This window comes from Myripristis murdjan, chromosome 11, assembly GCF_902150065.1.
Source record: "Myripristis murdjan chromosome 11, fMyrMur1.1, whole genome shotgun sequence".
NCBI lineage: Eukaryota > Metazoa > Chordata > Actinopteri > Holocentriformes > Holocentridae > Myripristis > Myripristis murdjan.
In genome coordinates, this window is record NC_043990.1 from 2181215 (window position 1) to 2204441 (window position 23227).

General features: G+C 42.0%; 6 gene segments (V, D, J or C); 3 read left to right on the top strand and 3 right to left on the bottom strand.

Annotated features, from left to right (window-relative positions):
* Positions 1-4706: 4706 nt before the first annotated feature.
* Positions 4707-6531, bottom strand: LOC115367882 (Ig kappa-b4 chain C region-like; the record flags this gene model as incomplete). The annotated part of the segment is given in 2 exon segments: positions 4707-5092; positions 6501-6531. Coding segments are annotated over 2 exon segments (360 nt in total), but the record flags the coding sequence as incomplete, so codon positions are not given.
* Positions 6532-10845: 4314 nt separating this feature from the next.
* Positions 10846-11327, top strand: LOC115367751 (Ig kappa chain V region 3381-like). The segment is given in 2 exon segments: positions 10846-10897; positions 11005-11327. Coding segments are annotated over 2 exon segments (375 nt in total).
* Positions 11328-13084: 1757 nt separating this feature from the next.
* On the bottom strand, positions 13085-16077 carry LOC115367754 (Ig kappa-b4 chain C region-like). The segment is given in 3 exon segments: positions 13085-13095; positions 14634-15032; positions 16049-16077. A coding segment is annotated over 1 exon segment (258 nt).
* Positions 16078-18507: 2430 nt separating this feature from the next.
* LOC115367753 (immunoglobulin kappa variable 6D-21-like) lies at positions 18508-19083 on the bottom strand. The segment is given in 2 exon segments: positions 18508-18815; positions 19032-19083. Coding segments are annotated over 2 exon segments (360 nt in total).
* Positions 19084-20576: 1493 nt separating this feature from the next.
* On the top strand, positions 20577-21055 carry LOC115367752 (immunoglobulin kappa variable 4-1-like; the record flags this gene model as incomplete). The annotated part of the segment is given in 2 exon segments: positions 20577-20628; positions 20736-21055. Coding segments are annotated over 2 exon segments (372 nt in total), but the record flags the coding sequence as incomplete, so codon positions are not given.
* A 1690-nt stretch (positions 21056-22745) lies between these two features.
* LOC115367883 (immunoglobulin kappa variable 4-1-like) lies at positions 22746-23227 on the top strand. The segment is given in 2 exon segments: positions 22746-22797; positions 22905-23227. Coding segments are annotated over 2 exon segments (375 nt in total).

A 23227-nucleotide genomic window follows, 5' to 3' on the forward strand; every position in this document is an offset into this window, starting at 1 on the left:
ATAAAAACTAAAGGAATAAAAAGAACAAGGATAAAAAAAATCAGAGAGAGGCAGTCTACATATATAAATATATAAATATGTATGTAGAAAATATCAAATATATGTGCAAGATTTATGTGCAGAACCAAAATGTAATAAATAGATAGTAGAGGTAAAACAGTCCATGAGAGGGGTGAGTGGGGCCCCTGGTGATTCTTGTTGCCCTCACCAGGCAGCGTTGTTTCGCCAGGTCCCCAACAGGTGGCAACGTGACTCCAATAATTTTTTCTGTTGACCTCACCACTCTTCTCAGTGCCTTTCTGTCTGAGGCACTGCTGCTCTCATGCCACAGAGAGATGCTGCTGGTTAGCACACTCTCAATGGTGCCTTTGTAGAAGGTGGTGAGGATTGATGGACTAAGGTATGCTCTCTTTAACCTTCTCAGGAGGTGCAGGCGCTGGTGAGCCTTTTCAACAGTGGAGGAGGTGTGCAGGGACCAGGTGAGGTTGTCTGCTATGTGGACCCCCAGGAACTTGATATGTGGGACGATCTCCACAGCAGTGTCCTTGATGTAAAGCAGGGTGTGCACGGGCCGTTTCCTCCTGAAGTCAATCACCAGTTCTTTGGTTTTCTCCACATTCAGGAGCAGGTTGTTACTGCTACACCAGTCTGCAGAAAGTTCCACCTCATCTCTGTAGTGCTTCTCCTCGCCGTCCTGGATGAGCCCCACCACCGTTGTGTCGTCCGCATACTTGATGATGTGATTTGTGTTGTACTTTGCACAACAGTCGTGGGTCATCGGGGTGTAAAGTAGGGGGCTGAGAACACACCCCTGTGGAGAGCCTGTGCTCACCATGACAATGTCTGACCTGTTATTTCCTCCCTGTACAAATTGAGGCCTGTCTGTCAAAAAGTCCAGTATCCAATTTTGCAGGGGAGTGTTCAGTCCGAGTGGGCCCATTTTGTTGATCAGATGCTATGGGATTATGGTATTAAAGGCCGAGCTAAAATCCCCAAACAGCATTCGGACCAGTGCGTCTTGTTTTCCAGGTGTTCCAGGGTCAGGTGGAGTGCAGTGGATATGACGTCCTCGGTGCAGCGGTTTGGGCAGTTTAACTACTTTAAATGATCAAAATGCACAGATGAATATTCTTTGCCATGCTTGTATGTGTACAGCTGTGTTTATGTTTGACCTCTGACCTTCTTAAAGTCATTTTTTCCATCCACTGAGCTGTTCCTTCCCAACCTTCAAGACTGTGATGACTGATCAGTCCAAACACAGGCACACACTTTCAATCATTTACTTTGCTTAAGTTATTTTAGAGCAGCCTTTATAAAATGGATAAAAGTACTATATTGTACACAACAGGTATTCATATTTAGAAATGAGTCACAGTCTTCAAGCTTTTATTTGAAAGGGAAACACATGGAGGGTGTCCATGGTTAGGGTATGACTTTTATTTGGTTGGTTTGTAAAGATCGCTTTTATATTGAATCCCTTTTTTTGCTGATGACACCCTGCTTTTTATTTCAGATCCTGGTATATTTTCCCCTCACCATTGCAAGTTTGTTGTAATGTTCAAAAGGGGAATCTTCAGTTTTTCATTTCCCTCCAACTTCAGTAACCATGGCAACAGATAGGCATCACTGCTGAACCATGGCAACAGACAAGTTTCACTAGTGAAGATAAATGATGAAAGATGTATCCTCTTGCTATAAACGGACATTTTCTATTTATAAAGCTTTGATGTCTGTGTTGTAAAAGTTGTACAGCAGTGACAGGAGAACAGGAAACATTTTTCAGTCAGTCACAGCAGAATTCGATCAAACTCTGCCACAATAAAACAACAGAGAAGAAATTCTTAGGGAAAAATGTTACACATATCAAGATAAAAAAAAAAAAAAAAAAAAAAAAACAGCTCAATCAACAGTTTGTTAAATTGATTAAATTGATCCATTGATGAACATCCTGATGAGAGTAATGTGTGTCCCTGTTGGAGTGGGTCAGAGCATTTCCATAGAGAGCCACTTTGCATCAGCAGCACCATGCTCCAGTGCTCTGGAAGACTTTATAGTCCTGAGAGTTGAAGACTGGATGACTGTCAGCTGTCCTTCATGACAACAGAAGCCCCAGAAATCCTCCTCATCCAAACATGACTTTGAGCTCCATCCTCATCTGGACTCTCCTCTGCTGCTGCTTGACAGGTAAAGTCCAGAGAATCAAAGTCCTCTCCTCTATGAAGATCCGTCCCTCTGAAATGAAGCGGAGAAAAGCATGACGCTGCTTTGTGTTTTTGTCTGTGTGTCCTCAGAGTCCAGAGGCCAGGTCACAGTGACTCAGCCTGGAGCAGTGAGCGCTGCTCCGGGAGCCTCCGTCACCATCACATGTAAAACCAGCCAGAATGTTTATGGTGGGAGCAGCTACCAACGTTTAGCCTGGTACCAACAGAAAGATGGAGAAATTCCGAAACTCCTCATTTACTATGCTAATACTCGAGCATCAGGGATTCCAGGTCGTTTTACAGGCAGTGGATCAGGGAGTGACTTCACTCTGACCATCAGTGGAGTCCAGGCTGAAGATGCAGCAGTTTACTCCTGTCAGAGTTACCACAGTGGTGGAGTGTTCACACAGTGAAAAAGCGTCGTACAAAAACCTCCCTCAGTCAGACTGAACAGAAACTGAAGCGACTGCTGCAGCTGGAAGCTACTGCAGGGACTGATACAGTTCACTGAGGACACACACACACACACACACACACACACACACACACACACACACACACGGTTGATAAGAACATATGATCTTGTTGATAGTGTCAGTGTCAGTTTTCCCTCTGAGCTTCAAACAGCCACCTCCCACCTCAACAAGCTGAAAGTTCCCCCAAATGAAGAGGACAGTTCCAGTGAAGAAGCCCAATCAGAAACATTCAAAGCACAACAACATGGAGCAAAGTGAGCTGCCCTGATGCCGACCCCCAAACCACTGCTGAATGATCCAAACAGCTTATCCCCCACACATCAACATCCATTCACTGACCACACAGCAAAACGTCACATACACATCAGTAACAATGTATGCCGAGGCTAATACCAATAGTGCAATAAAATGTCTGTGAAACAGATTACATGTTACATTAGTGTCGCGTCACTGTTCAGTGTGTTTATGGCTGTGGGATAAAAACTGTTCCAGAATCGTGTGTTGCGTGTTTTGATGGATTTGTATCTTCTGCCAGATGGCAAAAGTTCAAAAAGGTGGTGGGCAGGGTGGAAAGGATCCTTGATTATGCTGTGTGACTTCTGCAAACAGCACGAGGTGAAGATTAATAGTGCCATTGTTTTAAATTCAGGTCATTGTTCAAACTAGCACTCATTCCCATATGCTGATGGTAATTTTTAAAATTTTTATAATAATAATAATAATAATAATAATCCATTTCATTTATATAGCACTTTTCAATCATCCAAAGATGCTTACAATCAAAAGGGCAGGTAACAGGCAGAAGGAAAAAACAAACAAAATAAGGAGGACAAGCAAGGAAAAATACAGATAACATGACATCGCGGAAAATACCTCATGTTAGTACATATACACACATACAGATAACGTGACATCACAAGAGATACCTCATGTTAAGCACAGAGACACACATACAGATTACATGGCATCGCGAGAGATTCCTCATGTTAATAGACAGGAGAGGAGGGGGGGTCAAGGGGAGGGAGAGGGAGACCAGGGGAGATCAAAGGCTTGGGAAAAAAGGTGAATGAATGAATCAATGAAAAAAAAATTATTTCGGTCAGGTCATTTAAATTTACACTGTTTACCAGGAAAAATGAATAAATAAATAAACAAATAAATACACATTCTGTCAGTATAAATGAAAATAACCACAACCGAAAAGGCATAGGCTGAAGCTAGCACTTATTTTCACCTACCCTTCTTATCAGATCAGCTTGATCAGATCAAATTTTTTCAAAACATGGGGGGGTTGTGTTGTTTGATGGGGAGCCAGTGGAGGGTTTGGAGGACAGGAGTGATGTGATCACGGGACCGGGTGTGTGTCAGGAGGCGGGCAGCAGAGTTTTGAACCATCTGGAGTTCATGGAGGGAATGGGAGGTGATGCCAGAGTTGCAGTAGTCGAGGCGGATTGAGATGAGGCCGTGGATGATTGTTTCAGCAGCAAGCTGAGAGAGGCAGTGACGGATTTTAGCAATGCAGCGGAGGTGGAAGTAGGAGGTCTTGACAATGGATTTAACATGAGGCTCAAATGAGAGGGTAGGGTCCAGGATGATTATAATTGTGAATAATGAGAGCAATGAGAGCAAGTTTTCTCCAGTAATAAAAGCAGTAACAAAGCACATGAAAGATGCTTGGCCTAATCACTACTTTGGCTGGGAAGCATTATTCTGAATTAAATGAAGCTTTCCTGAAGTTTGACACCCTCATTTACATTTTGAAATCTTACAGTATGTGTGCCAGCTGAACCTAAAATCCACTCCTCCATCCTCGTGCTTTAAAATCAGTGTCAGTCGGGACAAAGGACATAAACTTATTTGGTAAAAAGATTTTTTTTATTACTTTAACACATATAGAGTATCAGCATTACAGCAAGAAAAATAAATGATTATTTAAAGATTTAATGAGAGAGAGAGAAAGAGTGAGAGAGTGAGAGAGAGAGAGAGAGAGAGAGAGAGAGAGAGAGAGAGAGACATGAGGCAGAGTGCAGAGTGAGAGCAGCTGCAGAGTGAAACCAGTAGCAGAAGTCCCAGTGAGTCAGGTCAGTTACTGGGAACACTGGTCTCTCCTCAGTGTCTCGGCCTGCAGAGACTGGGAGCCCTGGGTGGCCTCACAGGTGACAGAGCCCAGCTTCTTCCACTGGTCTGCAGTGAGCCTCAGGGTGCTGCTCCAGCTGTAGAGGCCGTCCTTCTCCAGCACCCCGGGGCTCCTGCTCTGCTCCCAGCTGCTGCTGCTGCTGCTGCTGCCGTCCACCTTCCAGGCCAGCCTCCAGTCTGAGGGGAAGCCCTTGTTGGCCAGGCACATGAGTGTGGCCCTCCCCTGCTGCAGCTCCTCTCTGGAGGGGGGCAGCACCGTCAGGGTGGGAGGGGCGTCACCTAGGAGACACCAATCAGCTTAGAGGGCGGGAAATAAGCAGCTGGCAGTCAGTCAGCGGGCGGTTGGACACCTTTACTGTGTGAGAGTCCATTTTCCCCTTTAAGGACTTTCTGTCAGATGGTTTTTATGCTCCAGCAGTCACTCACTCACACCCTGTTTCACTTCCCTTTAAGAAGCCTCTCATGCACATCAGCACAGAAAGAGAACTCATATGAACACAAATATATCAGTACACTTAACTGATAAAAATGAAAATTATTTGGCTACTCAATAAAAAATATCCCTCATCACTAATGCTATGTTTCTTCAACAATTTAGGGAACAGAAAAAAACATGGAACTTCACAGTTTCAATAATTTACAGTTTTTGTCATTACAAATTGTGTTTTGTTTAAAATCAAAATGAATGCACACTAAAATAGTTGCTGCTTTGAAGAAATCTGAACAAGAACATCTACAACTGAAATAAACTTTTGTTGAGTATTTTTCTGCCAAAAAATGTTCAGCAAAACTGATTACAGCCAGAAAAAACAGACAAAATAATGTATCAAATTATTTTCATCCCACATGTGAAATTAAGAGTATGAAAATTGGATACATTTATAGATTATAATCCTGATCCCCACTCTGTTCAAATTAGTTTTCATTCAGCTTCACATGTCATGTAAAAATACTAAATTAAAATCAGTTTGGTCAAACAGTCTGAAGGAACCAAAGCTTTGCATTCAAGTTTTCTAACTTTGAAGCTGGTCAGTTTTAAACATTTTTCACAATTTATAATGAAAAGTCGAAAAGAAGTACTGAGTCAAACTAAGTGGTTAAGGAGAAAAACAGGCAAGAAAAAACAGTTACTATAAGTGATGGAAATTAAAAAAATACATGTTAAAACCAACCACTAACACTCATACAGAAGAATAAAAGTAAGCCAGCAGCAGTAACACATTACATGATATTTAATATTTGTGCAGAAACTTACTTCCAACATCCAGTCTGGTTCCTCCACCAAAAGTCCACCACAGTGATACAAACTCATTGAGCCGCTGTACAAAAACCTCTGACTGTAGAGAGACACGGCTCTCTCACTTTGTCAGAGAAAGCAACAACTACAAGCCCTCAAGATGCCACTTTAAAGAAATTATCTGGAATAAATGGTTTCTCTTCCGGTTGTAATGAACTTCATTTTAATAAACTTAAAATGACCTCAAATTAAAAAAATTTGATTGATCATTTGGATTCAGTTTTTCAAAGTCTCCTCTGATTTCACTACTTAGAGATCACTGTTGGCTTAAAATCAGATATTAACATGGAAAATCAAGTGTGGCAGTTTGTTTCATGAAGTGCAGAAAATATGAAAAAATGACAATATTTTCCTAATAGATTGATAAGAACATGAAATAATTAAACTTACTTCCAAACTCCAGTCTGGTTCCTCCACCAAAAGTGTTCCACAGTGATACAAACTCATTGAGGCGCCGTACAAAAACCTCTGACTGTAGAGAGACACGGCTCTCTCACTTTGAAAACAACAAACTCACTGAGATCAGCCTCAGGTTTTACAACTTAATAACAACTGACTGATGTATTATCACTAGCCATCAAACTATGTCAAAAATTATCAATATTGATTATATTTATTTTTTTTCATATTTTTTTGGCAGTGAAACTGATTTCTTCACCAGTGAAATAAAACACAATGATTTCTCTCATACCCATTATCATCATTTTCATCATTCACAATTATAAAAGTAAAACATGATATCCTCAGCATACGGTGATATCTTATGAGTTTGACTTCTGATTTTGGTGCCTGAAATACTTTCATGTGTGTTTAAAGCCTCTACAGGGGGCTGAAGTACTGAGGTCAATAAAACAGATGATAAAGGACATGCTTTACAATAAAATAAAATAAAAAAAATACAACAATAAAAACACAAAGTGCATATCAATATAAAGTACAACAATAAAATAACAAATATAAAATATAAAAGCACACTAATTAAAAGCCTGCGTAAATATATATATATATATATATATATATATATATTTTTGTGCTGTTTCTTATATTAAGAGAAGATGGCATTTGACTGAACTGAGAGGTTTTTTAAGTAGTATTGAGGCTCAACAATCTGGGTTGCCATGGTAACTGTTTAATACATCGCTAAGCCATGAGTCACCATTCCTACAGCATTCCGATGTGGACAAAATTGCTGCATATGAAAGTGACAGTGGAGCTGACATACAGTGTGTGCTGTTCAGAGGGCGACGTGTGTACAGAGAAATAAGGAAGATTAAAGATGTAGGAAATTATTTCTCAAAGTCTCCCAAGACCAGGTTTTTTTGTTTGTCAGTTTGCTGATTCCGTGTGATGTCTGTCTGGAAGTGAGCAGGAAGTGACAGGAAAACACAGCTGTCGGACAGACAAAGACGCTTATCCCTGGTAGGAGATAAGGAGCCTGCACTGAGGTGTCTAAGAATACCAACAAGTCCTCCAGCCCATGTGACCACAAAGGTTGTGTGTTCCTCCTCTCTAACACAAACAACAGGAGCATTTCCTAAATATGTAGATTCACACAAAACTAATCCTCTCCATTATGACTTCTGAACCACTAGCAGTGTGTGTGTGTGTGTGTGTGTGTGTGTGTGTGTGTCAGCAGAGACCCTACCCTCTGTCTGGACTTTCTTGTTTTGCTGAGCTCAGGACCCTTATGGGCGTCAGCCTTTGAGCAGAGGGTGTGACGCTCCCAGTCAATCACAGTGCAACACAGTGCCAGATCGATAGCACCACATCCTTCAGGTGAAAATCATGAACACAGGGAAAAAGGAAAACTAGTGAGGCAAAACGAGTGGACAAAGCTGCTTCTACAAAGAGAGTGAAGCTGTGGTTGGCTTTCACCTGCTGGCCAGCACTGAGGGAGAGGAGGAGGATGAAGAGCGACACGCTGTTGGTCTGTTTGCTGTTGGACAGGAAGGAGCTGGCGAGCCAAATATTTCTTCCAGGATGGTGACGTTACATTTGAGTGGATGTTTCATTCCATTGCCATCCACGGAAAGGAAATCTGGCAACTGGTGCTTAGCTCAGCCAGGGAGGGAGGAGCCAACTTTGAATGTTATGTTTACAAACCACAGCCAAAAAAGTCCTACTCATTCTGCCTTTCAGCTGAGAGGACCTTTGTCATCATGGTGACTATAACAAACATGCAGAAAGGAAAGGAACCAAACACCTGCAAAAGACGCTGGTTGCCATGTTGAGGGTTCTGTGTAGGGATGATCTATTAAACACCCCTTATTATTATTTAAATTAGCAAAGGAGGTCAATTAACTCTAAAACTATAGGTAAGTATGGGTTGTAATAAGCTGCTTGGACAAACAACCTGTGCGGTCGTTTTTTGGTGGAAGATGACACAGCTTGTTTCAGGACCTATAACATTGATTATGCAAATGATCTTACAACACGATGCAATAAATTGTCTGTGGTCAGAGGATATTGAATTTCTTGTGATTGAACGAAAGGCAGTATTTCTGAACAAGAAACAAGAGAAAAAAAAAATAACAAGAACAAGTTTGAAAGTTCTTTCGACCAAAAATATAAACTACAAATTTAGAAGTACTTTCTTAAATTCTCTCTGAAAAACATAGTTGCGTGAGTACAAGAATGAAGGGCAAAGTCTCTAGTGTTTTAGTGTCTCTGCAGCTGTTGAGTCAGATCAGTTCCTCTCCAGCTGAGGGAGGTTTTTGTACGACGTTGTTTCACTGTGTGAGTGGCCAGCCATTATAGTGCTGACAGTAGTAAACTCCTAAATCTTCAGCCTGGACTCCACTGATGGTCAGAGTGAAGTCAGTATTAGATCCACTTCCACTAAAACGACTAGAAACCCCAGACTGACGGGTTGTGATCTTATATATTAGAAGTTTAGGAGCTTCTCCAGGTTTCTGAAGGTACCAACTGAGGAAGCTAACATATAAACTGGCTTTACATCTGATAGAGACAGTCTGTCCTGGACTAACAGACTGAGATCCAGGAGACTGAGTCAGAGTGATTTCTCCTGATGAATCTGGAAAATATCCAAAAGAGCAGAAGGGTTATTGAGACAAATACAGCTTGGAGAAAGATGATGAATATGAAAACAGAAGAGGAGGATTTCTTTAACATGGAGAACAGATGGAAGAAGGTGAATGCTGCTGGTCTCAGTGTTTCTCCATCACAGCAGAAGATGATTGTGGTAAAGCTGGTTGCATCCTGAAGCCAAGTTTTCAGAAGAGAGTCTCACCCTGAACAAGGAGCCCCAGGGTGCCCAGCAGGAGAATCTGTGACATCATCATTGTGCTGCCGGCGTGTCAGTGGCTCTGAAAGGCCTGGACAGCCACTGATCAACACTGGCCTCTTAACGGGTGGAGAGCAGAGAGGCAGGACACATATGCAAACACACACACACACACACACACACACATACGTAGGATACTCGTTTGGATAGGCTTTCACAAATGATAGGGGAAATTATTGAAAGCCATTGTTATTCACTATAAGAATGATTATTTATTAACCAAGGCAGTTTTACTTACAGATAGGCAAAATAATTACTGATCACAACTCTGTCTATTGGTGATCAGACCAGTTAATACCAGGGATATTACCTTACTACTGATAGCCCAAACATACAAATGTATGGATTGTAAGGGTATGACTCGATAAAATGAAGTTATAGCATGGACTAATCAACCACCATGGACCTGGAAACTGCACCGTGTAGTTCTGAATGTTAATAAGGTCTATCTTGTGAGAGTGTGAGCCAGTTATAGATTAGCACAGCGGGTTAAAATGAACACCAGGGACCTAAGCAAAGTGTGCTGGAGAGGCACCAGCAACCCTCCTGGATGGGACTGCCCGGCCAAACAAATGTGTTTCAGTCACCTGGTAACTTGGGGGCCATCAACTAAAGTACCACATGGGCGTTCTCCTCTTAAGGCAGGATGCAGTGTCTACTAAACATTGTCAGATTTAAATAATTGGAATTAAGTCGGTCACATGTTCAATAACACGTTACATCCAAGTAAGGACACCTGTTATTGGTCTCGGCTGCTAGGGAGGAATTGGTTTGATGAGCACAGATCTGTGTCATCTTCCTCCAAGATGGCTTGTTCCAAGACACACACACAAAGACACACACACACACACACACACACACACACACACACAGTTTGCCAGGCTTTCAAATGGACTGAGAGACGGATACATCTGATGAAAAAACAGCATCAGGCTTAAAGGAGGTTCACTGTTTCACTTCCCTTTAAGAAGCCTCCGATACACATCAGCACACACAAAATGATATGAACTGAAAACTTTTACATTACACTGGAAATAAAATGAGATCATACTTGTCTGTATTTAAAAAAAAATCTCCTCCATATCCTTTCATATACAGGCTCACTGTTACGAGTCAAGTACAAAGTTGGTTTTGATTATTTTGAGAGTGACGTGTAAATGTACTTACTAATACAGTGACTGCTCTGCAAAAATCTGGAAAAAGAAGCAGTAAGGTATGATACTAAATTTATGAATCAATTTATAAGCATGATGAGAGTAATGTGTGTCCCTGTTGGAGTGGGTCAGAGCATTTCCATAGAGAGCCACTTTGCATCAGCAGCACCATGCTCCAGTGCTCTGGGAGAGTTTATAGTCCTGAGAGTTGAAGACTGGATGACTGACAGCTGTCCTTCATGACAACAGAAGCCCCAGAAATCCTCCTCATCCAAACATGACTTTGAGCTCCATCCTCATCTGGACTCTCCTCTGCTGCTGCTTGACAGGTAAAGTCCAGAGAATCAAAGTCCTCTCCTCTATGAAGATCCGTCCCTCTGAAATGAAGCGGAGAAAAGCATGACGCTGCTTTGTGTTTTTGTCTGTGTGTCCTCAGAGTCCAGAGGCCAGGTCACAGTGACTCAGCCTGGAGCAGTGAGGGCTGCTCTGGGAGCCTCCGTCACCATCACATGTAAAACCAGCCAGGATGTTCATGGTGGGAGCTATTTAGCCTGGTACCAACAGAAAGATGGAGAAATTCCTAAACTCCTCATTTACTATGCTAATACTCGAGTATCAGGGATTCCAGATCGTTTTACAGGCAGTGGATCAGGGAGTGACTTCACTCTGACCATCAGTGGAGTCCAGGCTGAAGATGCAGCAGTTTACTACTGTCAGAGTTACCACTATATCAACAGTAAAGATGTGTTCACACAGTGAAAAAGCATCGTACAAAAACCTCCTTCAGTCAGACTGAACAGAAACTGAAGTGACTGCTGCAGCTGGAAGCTACTGCAGGGACTGATACAGTTCACTGAGGACACACACACACACACATACACACACACACACACACACACACACACACAAACTGTTTTGGTGGTGACAATGTAGAAATTTGATGATAGAGCACCATTACAGGTTTGCTGTTGGATGAAATTGAGATAAGCAAACAAAAGCTAATAATGAACACAGAGAAGTGTCTGCTTCTTTGTGAGCCTTCTAGCACAACTTCAAAGGTCTTCAACAAAAAAGAAGTGAAGACCAAAAGAATAAAAAGAATAATGAAAAAAAAAAAAACAAGTTAATGCCCCAATGACCCATAGCCCCCCCTTGTGGTGTGTCCCTGTGGATCACCTGGTAGAGCTCGTACTTCATATTGTTATTGCAGTGGTCTGGGTTTGATTCTGGCTCAGGCCCTATGTTGCATGTCCCGCCCCCTCTCTCCTCTGTCTTTCTTGCCAGTCTCTACTGTCACTGTACAGTAAGGCAGAAACACCAAAGAAAAACTGGGAAAAGGTGGGGAAAGAACACCAAATGGGTAAAGATCCACTCTGTAAGATAATTGGTTATTGTTTTTGTGACTTTGGCCACAGTGGGATCTTGTCAGGACGCCTCCCGAGGCGATGACATCAGGCAATCACCTGCTCAGGTCAGATGTGGTTTCTCTATAACCTGGAAGGGGGACACATCAATAGTGTTTTTTTCACATCACTGTTTGAGCGTTTTTTAAAAACTGAAGACAAATAAAAAAATTTTATGGTTTGCAACTGGAGATCACACTGATGTTACGTCTTTTTATGCCGATGATATCCTGCTTTGTTCTTTATAATTATACTAAACTTCAGAATGCTGGTCCTGCTCTAGTAGACCTCTTCCTAGGATTGTGGCAGATTTTCAAAAGCTTTACAACAAGAATTCATTACTTCAAAAAGTCTCAGTGCCTCATTTTCTGATTAATCAATTGACTTAGTACAACACATTTAAGTACAGAAAGATAAATAGAGAGAACGCATAAGGATTTCAAATTAAATTAAATTAATTACATTAAAAATTACATAAATAATAGTCAATCTTTAAAAAGCATTCACAAACACAAGTATAAGTAAATTTAAATACATTCACATGATCAGCATAATCTAAAAAAAAAAAACATTTACATGATGATAATTTAGTCACTTCACTGAAGACTGAAGTGGAAACACCATGACATGATGTGGAGAGCCGCACTTCACTGGCTCTGTGTGATTTTGTGTGTGTGTGTGTGTGTGTTTGCATATGTGTCCTGCCTCTCTGCTCTCCACCCGTTAAGAGGCCAGTGTTGATCAGTGGCTGTCCAGGCCTTTCACAGCCACTGACACGCCGGCAGCACAATGATGATGTCACAGATTCTCCTGCTGGGCACCCTGGGGCTCCTTGTTCAGGGTGAGACTCTCTTCTGAAAACTTGGCTTCAGGATGCAACCAGCTTTACCACAATCATCTTCTGCTGTGATGGAGAAACACTGAGACCAGCAGCATTCACCTTCTTCCATCTGTTCTCCATGTTAAAGAAATCCTCCTCTTCTGTTTTCATATTCATCATCTTTCTCCAAACTGTATTTGTCTCAATAACCCTTCTGCTCTTTTGGGTAATTTCCAGATTCATCAGGAGAAATCACTCTGACTCAGTCTCTTGGATCTCAGTCTGTTAGTCCAGGACAGACTGTCTCTATCAGATGTAAAACCAGTTCATATGTTAGTAATGACCTCGCCTGGTACCATCAGAAACCTGGAGAAGCTCCCAAACTCCTGATATATTATGCCACAAACCTCCAGTCTGGAGTTTCAAGTCGTTTTAGTGGAAGTAGGTCTGGGACTGACTTCACTCTGACCATCAGTGGAGTCCAGGCTGAAGATTCAGGAGTTTACTACTGTCAGCACTATTACAGCACACCATTCACACAGTGAAACAACGTCGAACAAAAACCTCCCTCAGCTGGAGAGGAACTGATCTGACTCAACAGCTGCAGAGACAGCAGAGGTTTCACTGGAGAGACAGTATTCAGATGAAATAATTGTATTTTCTTCATAACACTGTACTTAATCATATGTGTATGGTATACACTGTAACCCCCCTCCCACAAATATTATGTAGATAAAGTTTAAAAAAGGACGTAGAGTGAGTCTAACTCCAGAGTCAAATTGTCATTTGGAAGAATTCTTAAAATTTACTTCAAATAACCTTTAATATTATAGTTGAAGATGTCACATGTGTGGAGGTATAGAGGACCCAAATGCAGAAGCAGGTAATGATAAATAAAATTAATTTGAACAGATGCATGAACAGAACTCAGAGAACAAAGTCCACAGACATAGAGTCCAGAGGAAACACACCAGATCAAGAACACACAGGTCCACAAAGTCCAAAAATAAAGTCCAGGGAAACTGGAAAGACCAAGTTCAACTAAAGTCCAAAACCAAAGTCTAAAATACAAAATACTTTTTTATTAATACAGACATTTGTTTAAATTTAGATTGTTGTTCAAACTTACTAGCACTCAAGCATTATCAGTCATTCAGATAAATTAAACATCACTTTTCAATGAATAAATCAATTTAAAATTTTTAATGTTTGTGAAGCAGACATTATTTCAGAAATGTGATCCATCAGCTCAGTGACACTTTTTTGACCTTTCAGCTCCACATCCATTCAAATGCTGCTTCTTCATCTTCTCACAAGATTACTTGATGATTCATAAAATTAATATATTGTTATCCCTGACCCTCATATTCATATTTGCTAGCCTTTTCTTTTAAAATGGGAATACAAAAAGGATTTTATTTGTCATCTATTTTAATTTCGTCAGTATTTCAGCCCTTTGAAGGGGCTTTATACACACACAAAAGTATTTCAAGCATTAAAAGTAGGAGTCACACTTTTTTCCCATATGCTGATGATATCATGTTTTATTTTGATGAGCTTTCCTGAAGTCTGACACCCTCATTTACATTTTGAAATCTTACTAATACAGTATGTGTGCCATCTGAAACTAAAATCCACTCCTCCATCCCCGTGCTATAATATCAGTGTGGATCAGGACAAGGGACACAACTTTTTTGGTAAAAGGATTTTTTTTTTTTTTCTTTTTTATTACTTGAACATATATAGAGTATCAGCATTGCGGCAAGAAAAATAAATGATTATTTAAAGATTTAATGAGAGAGAGAGAGAGAGAGAGAGAGAGAGAGAGAGAGAGAGAGACACGAGGCAGAGTGCAGAGTGAGAGCAGCTGCAGAGTGAAACCAGTAGCAGAAGTCCCAGTGACTCAGGTCAGTTACTGGGAACACTGGTCTCTCCTCAGTGTCTCGGTCTGTGGAGACTGGGAGCCCTGGGTGGCCTCACAGGTGACAGAGCCCAGCTTCCTCCACTGGTCTGCAGTGAGCCTCAGGGTGCTGCTCCAGCTGTAGAGGCCGTCCTTCTCCAGCACCCCGGGGCTCCTGCTCTGCTCCCAGCTGCTGCTGCTGCTGCTGCTGCCGTCCACCTTCCAGGCCAGCCTCCAGTCTGAGGGGAAGCCCTTGTTGGCCAGGCACATGAGCGTGGCCCTTCCCTGCTGCAGCTCCTCTCTGGAGGGGGGCAGCACCGTCAGGGTGGGACGGGTGTCACCTAGGAGACACCAATCAGCTTAGAGGGCGGGAAATAAGCAGCTGGCAGTCAGTCAGCGGGCGGTTGGACACCTTTACTGTGTGAGAGTCCATTTTCCCCTTTAAGGACTTTCTGTCAGATGGTTTTTATGCTCCAGCAGTCACTCACTCACACCCTGTTTCACTTCCCTTTAAGAAGCCTCTCATGCACATCAGCACAGAAAGAGTCCTCATATGAACAGAAATGCATCAATACACATAACAGATAAAAATGAAAATTATTTAGCTGCTTCATAAAAGTTTGGAGTCATCAATAATGCTGTGTGTCTTTAAATATTTCAAATAATAGAAACAAACTTGAATTTTCATAATTTAAATAATTTACAGTTTTATCGGCACATTTTTTTGTGGTTGTTGTTTAAACTCAAATTAACTGCACAATAAATTAGTGTCTGTGCCTTTAAACAAATCTGAACAAGAGCATCTACAACTGCGATAAACTTTTGTTGATCATTTTCAGCCAAAAAGATGTTTAAGCCACAAAATTCTGTTCAGCAATACTGATTTCAGTCAGCAAACACAAAAAGTAATGCGTCAAATTATTTTCATCCCACATGTGAAAAAAATATGAGAAGAAATTAAGAACGTGAAATTTGGCTACCTTTCCAGATTATAATCTTGATCCCCACGCTGTTAAAATAAGTTTTCATTCAGCTTCACATGTCATGTAAAATTACTAAATATAAATCAATATGGTTAAACAGTCTGAAGGAACCAAAACTTTGCACTCAAATTTTCTAACTTTGAACCTGGTCAGTTTTAAACATTTTTCACAATTTATAATGAAAAGTCTAAAGAAGTACTGAGTCAAACTAAGTGGTTAAGGAGAAAAACAGGCAAGAAAAAACAGTGACTATAATTGATGGAAATTAACAAAATACATGTTAAAGCTAACCACTAACACTCTCACAGAAGAATAAAAGTAACCCAGCAGCAGCAACACATTACATGATATTTAATATTTGTGCAGAAACTTACTTCCAACATCCAGTCTGGTTCCTCCACCAAAAGTCAACCACAGTGATACAAACTCATTGAGCCGCCGTACAAAAACCTCTGACTGTAGAGAGACACGGCTCTTTCATTTTGAAAACAACAAACTCTCCTCAGTCTCAGCCACCAAAACTGACCAGCTGATGGAACAATCAGTTAAACTATCAAACTGGACCAATTTCAAACCCTCATTAATTTGATTTTTGCAGGATCTTGTAAAACTTGTAAAGTAATGCTCATGTATCTCCAAGTCAATAAAACAGAAAAAACATTTTGAAAACATCTTTAGAATCATCAGACTAAACTTCTTTCATTCATTCATTTTTTGTCTCTTTTCCAGAGCCGGGCTGTGGCAGCAGCGAGCTGAAGAGGTCAGCCCAGACGACCTTTTCCAGGGCCACATCCACCAGCTCCTCCTGGGGGATCCCAAGGTGTTCCCAGGCCAGCTGGGATACATAATCTCCTCCCAGCGTGTCCTGGGTCTGCCCCGGGGCCTCTTCCCAGGTGGTCGTGTCCAGAACACCTCCACCGGGAGGTGACCAGGAGGCGTCCTGACTAGATACCTGAACCACCTCAGCCAGCTCCTTTCAATGTGGAGGAGCAGCGGCTCTACTTCAAGCTCCTCACACTATCCCTAAGGGTGCACCCGGCCACCCTGCAGAGGAAACTCATTTCTGCTGCTTGTACCCTACAATCACCACTCAGAGCTCGTGACCACAGGTGAGGGTTGGAACAAAGATTGACCAGTAAATCGAGAGCCTTGCCTTCTGTCTCAGCTGCTTCTTCACCATGACGGTCCGGTACAGCGACTACAACTGCTGCCACTGCCCTGTTCCGCCTGTGGATCTCCCGCTCCATTCTCCCCTCAATCGTCAAACAAAACCCTGAGACTTTAACTCTTACTTGAACTCCTCCACTTGAGGAAGCAACTCACTCTGTGAGGGCAAAACACCTTTTTCTGAAAGAGAACCATGGCCTCGGACTTAGAGCTTCTCCTCATCCTGACCACTTCAATCTTGGCTGCAAACTGCCTCCGTGCATGCTGGGAGTTCACAGGCTGATGAGGGTAGCAGGACCACATTAGAGCAGGGACGAAATCCTGTGGTCACCAAAGTGACTGCGCCTTGAAATCCTGTCCATAAAGATCACAAACTGAAGACAAGGAGCAGCCCTAACCTAAACTAAACTTGCTTAAATATAATTGTATCTATCATTTCTAAGAATTTGTTTGAATTGGTTTGAAAAATCCTTGGTTTGTTAATATGGGAATCCTTACAGATATTGTTTGTCGTGTCTTTTCTCATGATGGTGAATTAGAGATTATTAACATTTTCAACAGAGTGAATGAAGCCTAAATTGATGGAATATAACTGGATGAATGTGACATGAATATTGTGCTCATTCCAGGGTCTCATAGTCTCCTTAAGATCAGAGAGTTCTGCTGTGCCTGGAAAAATCCTCATGGACAGAGTGTTGTTCAGCTTCCTGACCTGAGGCTCAATGTGTGTGTGTGTGTGTGTGTGTGTGTGTGGCCCTGGGTCAAGGGAGGGCCCTCTAACCTGTAAATAATGTGCTGGGGGCTTTGGAGATCATGTCGTCCTGAGCAGGAACAAGCCACATGGTGGCGCTGGTTGGGAAGTCGACTCTCAGCAGGTTGGAGGTCGGCATGAAAAGGTCAAATATGAACAGAACTGGGTCCTGAGTCACGGAGCAGGATCAGTGATTGAGCGAGCTAACTTGTAGCTTCAACCTGGTTTAACAGGGTCATGGACGAGGCTCACCTCAAGCCCAGCTGGGTTGCCATGGTAACTGATGTCACAGAACTAACCTGCTGAAGCTCGGTTTTTGTCCAGGCTTTCTGATCAAAACAGGTAAAGGCTCAACCAATCAGCTGACCAATCAGCTGTTTGGAGGGATGCAGTGATCATTCCTACAGGATCCTAGTGAGGACAAAAATGCTGTTTTCAAATGGAGGCAACAGTTGACCTGCCATACGGTGTGTGATGTTCAGAGTGAGACGTGTGAGCACACCAGCAGAATCATTTTGCTGTCCATAATTTATTATGTCAGATGTTATAATGTTTGTTTCATGCAGTTCACTCACTGGAAATGATATAATAAACATGAAAAAAAAAAAAAAATCGTATAACAATGTGCAATAAATTATCTTTGATCAAGGGGCAAAATACTGTTTTGTGTGATGATTGAACTACTTGAGTTTGCTTGAACAACAGTATTTAGAACTCAAAAAATAGTAACGCTCTTTTATTGAACTATAAAAGATTTATTAATGTCTTACACATCTTGAAATGATTAAAAAAATTTACCATAGGTGTTCTGACTTGGTGTCTTTTAAGGAAAGTCTCTAGTGTTTTAGTGTCTCTGCAGCTGTTGAGTCAGATCAGTTCCTCTCCAGCTGAGGGAGGTTTTTGTACGATGTTGTTTCACTGTGTGAACGGCCAGCTGTTACTCTGCTGACAGTAGTAAACTCCTGAATCTTCAGCCTGGACTCCACTGATGGTCAGAGTGAAGTCAGTCCCAGATCCACTTCCACTAAAACGACTTGAAACTCCAGACTGAAGGTTTGTGGCATAATATATCAGGAGTTTAGGAGCTTCTCCAGGTTTCTGAAGGTACCAGTGGAGGGAGTTACTAACACTTGAACTGGCTTTACATCTGATAGAGACAGTCTGTCCTGGACTAACAGACTGAGATCCAGGAGACTGAGTCAGAGTTTTTTCTCCTGATGAATCTGGAAAATATCCAAAAGAGCAGAAGGGTTATTGAGACAAATACAGCTTGGAGAAAGATGATGAATATGAAAACAGAAGAGGATGATTTCTTTAACATGGAGAACAGATGGAAGAAGGTGAATGCTGCTGGTCTCAGTGTTTCTCCATCACAGCAGAAGATGATTGTGGTAAAGCTGGTTGCATCCTGAAGCCAAGTTTTCAGAAGAGAGTCTCACCCTGAACAAGGAGCCCCAGGGTGCCCAGCAGGAGAATGTTTGACATCATCATTGTGCTGCCGGCGTGTCAGTGGCTGTGAAAGGCCTGGACAGCCACTGATCAACACTGGCCTCTTAACGGGTGGAGAGCAGAGAGGCAGGACACATATGCAAACACACACAACTATTTGAATGATCCTCCAGGGAACAGCAGACCCCCAAAACCTTGCTGAGAAGATAGAGGTGACTGTGAATAACAAAGGTCTTTCACATCTGAGCGGCAACAGAGAAAAACTGCTGAAGACAAGTGACTCATGACGAGGATAATGTGTTGAGAAACACCATGGTGAGAAGCTGGAATAGTGACTCCAATGCTGAAGGAACGGCTGGAGAAGCAGCTTGATTTAGGACGTGGAGGATTTGCCGTCAGTGTGAATGGAACCAGGGGCAGGTAGCTAGGTGAGCGCTTTCTGAGCTGAAGAGCAGATTAGAAAGAGCAGGAATCTCAGATCTTTAAAGGGAGAGGCAGTTTGCCAGGCTTTCAAATGGACTGAGAGACGGATCCATCTGATGAATAAACATGAGGTGGGTGGGTTTGATTGGTCTCTGTCCATTTCAGAGAGAAGACCAGAACATTGTGAGGAGAACAACAGGTGGAATATGCAGGGGGAAGCAGACAGGTGGAAGTCTATGGTTGAGGCTCTGAATATGGAAGATGTGAGGAAAGTGAAGGAGGCCAGCAGAAACTTGGCTTGAGTGTGTGGGCGTTATGTGGGTGGTGTCAACCTCAGGGAATAATGTTGATAGAAATGGAGAGAAGAAGCAGTGTTGAGAGAAAGATGATGGGAAGGCAAAACGGACTCCTGATGTTGGAGGCCACTATAGAGCAGAGACATTTTGGGCCATCTGGATGAGGCTTGGAGCAGCAGTCAGCTGCTTGGAGAAGAAGCTGATGCTCCTGAAGCATCAGGCTTTAAGGAGTTTCTGTCAGATGGTTTTTATGCTCCAGCAGTCACTCACTCACACACTGTTTCACTTCCCTTTAAGAAGCCTCTCATGCACATCAACACACAAACATGATATGAGCTGAAAACCTTTACATTACATAGTAGAAAACAAATAATAAATAATAGATAGGGCAAATATATGATACTATTCAAAAACTTTAATCTGTTTATCAGTTTATATATCTTACTTTATTTCAAGAAGAGGAAACAGAGGAAACATCAGATTTTTAACACATTTTAAAGTAAAACTATTTCTTTGATGATGTTGAAAGAGTTTAAAAGTCAGTGTAAAAGTACAACAATATAAAGGTTTACTGTGTTAGTTTAGGGTTTTTTTCAGAAATTTGAAAAAGCAGCAATGAGGTTCTCAACATCCTGATGAGAGTAATGTGAGTCCCTGTTGGAGTGGGTCAGAGCATTTCCATAGAGAGCCACTTTGCATCAGCAGCACCATGCTCCAGTGCTCTGGGAGAGTTTATAGTCCTGAGAGTTGAAGACTGGATGACTGACAGCTGTCCTTCATGACAACAGAAGCCCCAGAAATCCTCCTCATCCAAACATGACTTTGAGCTCCATCCTCATCTGGACTCTCCTCTGCTGCTGCTTGACAGGTAAAGTCCAGAGAATCAAAGTCCTCTCCTCTATGAAGATCCGTCCCTCTGAAATGAAGCGGAGAAAAGCATGACGCTGCTTTGTGTTTTTGTCTGTGTGTCCTCAGAGTCCAGAGGCCAGGTCACAGTGACTCAGCCTGGAGCAGTGAGGGCTGCTCTGGGAGCCTCCGTCACCATCACATGTAAAACCAGCCAGAATGTTTATGTTTATAACAGCAACCACCTTTTAGCCTGGTACCAACAGAGAGATGGAGAAATTCCTAAACTCCTCATTTACTATGCTAATACTCGAGAATCAGGGATTCCAGATCGTTTTACAGGCAGTGGATCAGGGAGTGACTTCACTCTGACCATCAGTGGAGTCCAGGCTGAAGATGCAGCAGTTTACTACTGTAAGAGTTACCATGAAATCAACAGTAAAGCTCTGTTCACACAGTGAAAAAGCATCGTACAAAAACCTCCCTCAGTCAGACTGAACAGAAACTGAAGTGACTGCTGCAGCTGGAAGCTACTGCAGGGACTGATACAGTTCACTGAAGACACACACACACACAAGAACACACACATGTGCAGCACTTTGCGGATGAGAAGTTAAAACCTTGTTCACAATGTCTCTACCAGTTTCCCCTCTGAACTTCAAACAGCTTCCTCCCACCAGCAGCTGCCTTCCAAAGTCGCCTGAATACAGGTGAGCAGGTGAGGTGACAGATGACTGGATGAGGTTTGGGGCAGGAAGGTGGAGACAGGGGAGAGCAGGAGAGGTGAGGCGGATGACAGGACTGACACAAGGAGGGCTGGGAATACAGGAAGTGCAGGGAGACAAACACAACCAACAGACACAAAAGGCAAACACAAAAATAGAGTCAGGGGATGACCGGTGAACAAAAGGGAAACAGACAAAACTGATCCAAAATCAGGAGATGTGACACCCAGAGTCTTTTTCCACATAGGAAAACAATTTAGCTTTAATACTTTTAAATACAAAGTAATATGATTTCAATGCATATTTTAGTGGAAATAATGAACATCCTAGATACAATATTCTCTCACCATCTTAGTTGATCATACCTGATTTAAACTACATTAAATTTTCTAAAATTCACAGATAAATATTCTTTGCTGTGTTTGTATGTGTACAGCTGTGTTTATGTTTGACCTCTGACCTTCTTAAAGTCTGTTTTCCATCCACTGAGCTGTTCCTTCTCAACCTTCAAGACTGTGATGACTGATTAAGTCCAAACACAAGCACACACTTTCAGTCACTTACTTTGCTGAAGTTATTTTTTAGTGCAGCCTTCATAAAATGGATAAAAGTACTATATTGTGCACAACAGGTAGTCATATTCAGAAATAAGTCACAGTCTTCAGGCTTCTATTTGAAATGGGGACACATGAAGGGTGTCCACTGTTACCACTTGGTTCAGGTCTTCAGTGGTTTGTAAAGATCCCTTTTATGTTGAATCCCTGTATGCTGATGACACCGTGCTTTTTATTTTGGATCCTGTTATATTTTCCCCTCACCATTGCAAATTTATTTTAACGTCCAAAAGGGGAATATTCAGTTTTTCATTTCCCTCCGACTTCAGCAACCATTGCAACAGATAGGCATCACTGCTGAACCATGGCAACAGACAAGTTTCACTAGTAAAGATAAATGATGAAAGATGTACCCTCTTGCTATAAACAGACTTTTTCTATTTATTAAGCTATGATTTCTGTATTATAAAAATTCTACAGCAGCGTCATGAAAACAGGAAACATTCTTCAGTCAGTCACAGCAAAAATCGATCAAGTTCTGCCACAATAAAACAACAGAGAAGAAATTCTTGGAAAAAAATGTTACACATATCAAGGTAAAAACAAACAAACAAAAAAAAAAACAGCTCAATCAACATTTTGTTAAATTGATTAAATAGATTCATTGATTAACAGCCTGATGAGAGTAATGTGTGTTCCTGTTGGAGTGGGTCAGAGCATTTCCATAGAGAGCCACTTTGCATCAGCAGCACCATGCTCCAGTGCTCTGGGAGAGTTTATAGTCCTGAGAGTTGAAGACTGGATGACTGACAGCTGTCCTTCATGACAACAGAAGCCCCAGAAATCCTCCTCATCCAAACATGACTTTGAGCTCCATCCTCATCTGGACTCTCCTCTGCTGCTGCTTGACAGGTAAAGTCCAGAGAATCAAAGTCCTCTCCTCTATGAAGATCCGTCCCTCTGAAATGAAGCGGAGAAAAGCATGACGCTGCTTTGTGTTTTTGTCTGTGTGTCCTCAGAGTCCAGAGGTCAGGTCACAGTGACTCAGCCTGGAGCAGTGAGCGCTGCTCTGGGAACCTCCGCCACCATCACATGTAAAACCAGCCAGAATGTTTATGCTTCTGGAAGCACCCACTATTTAAACTGGTACCAACATAAAGATGGAGAAGCTCCTAAACTCCTCATTTACTATGCTAATCGCCAAGCATCAGGGATTCCAGGTCGTTTTACAGGCAGTGGATCACGGAGTGACTTCACTCTGACCATCAGTGGAGTCCAGGCTGAAGATGCAGCAGTTTACTACTGTCAGAGTCGCCACAGTGGTAATGTATTCACACAGTGA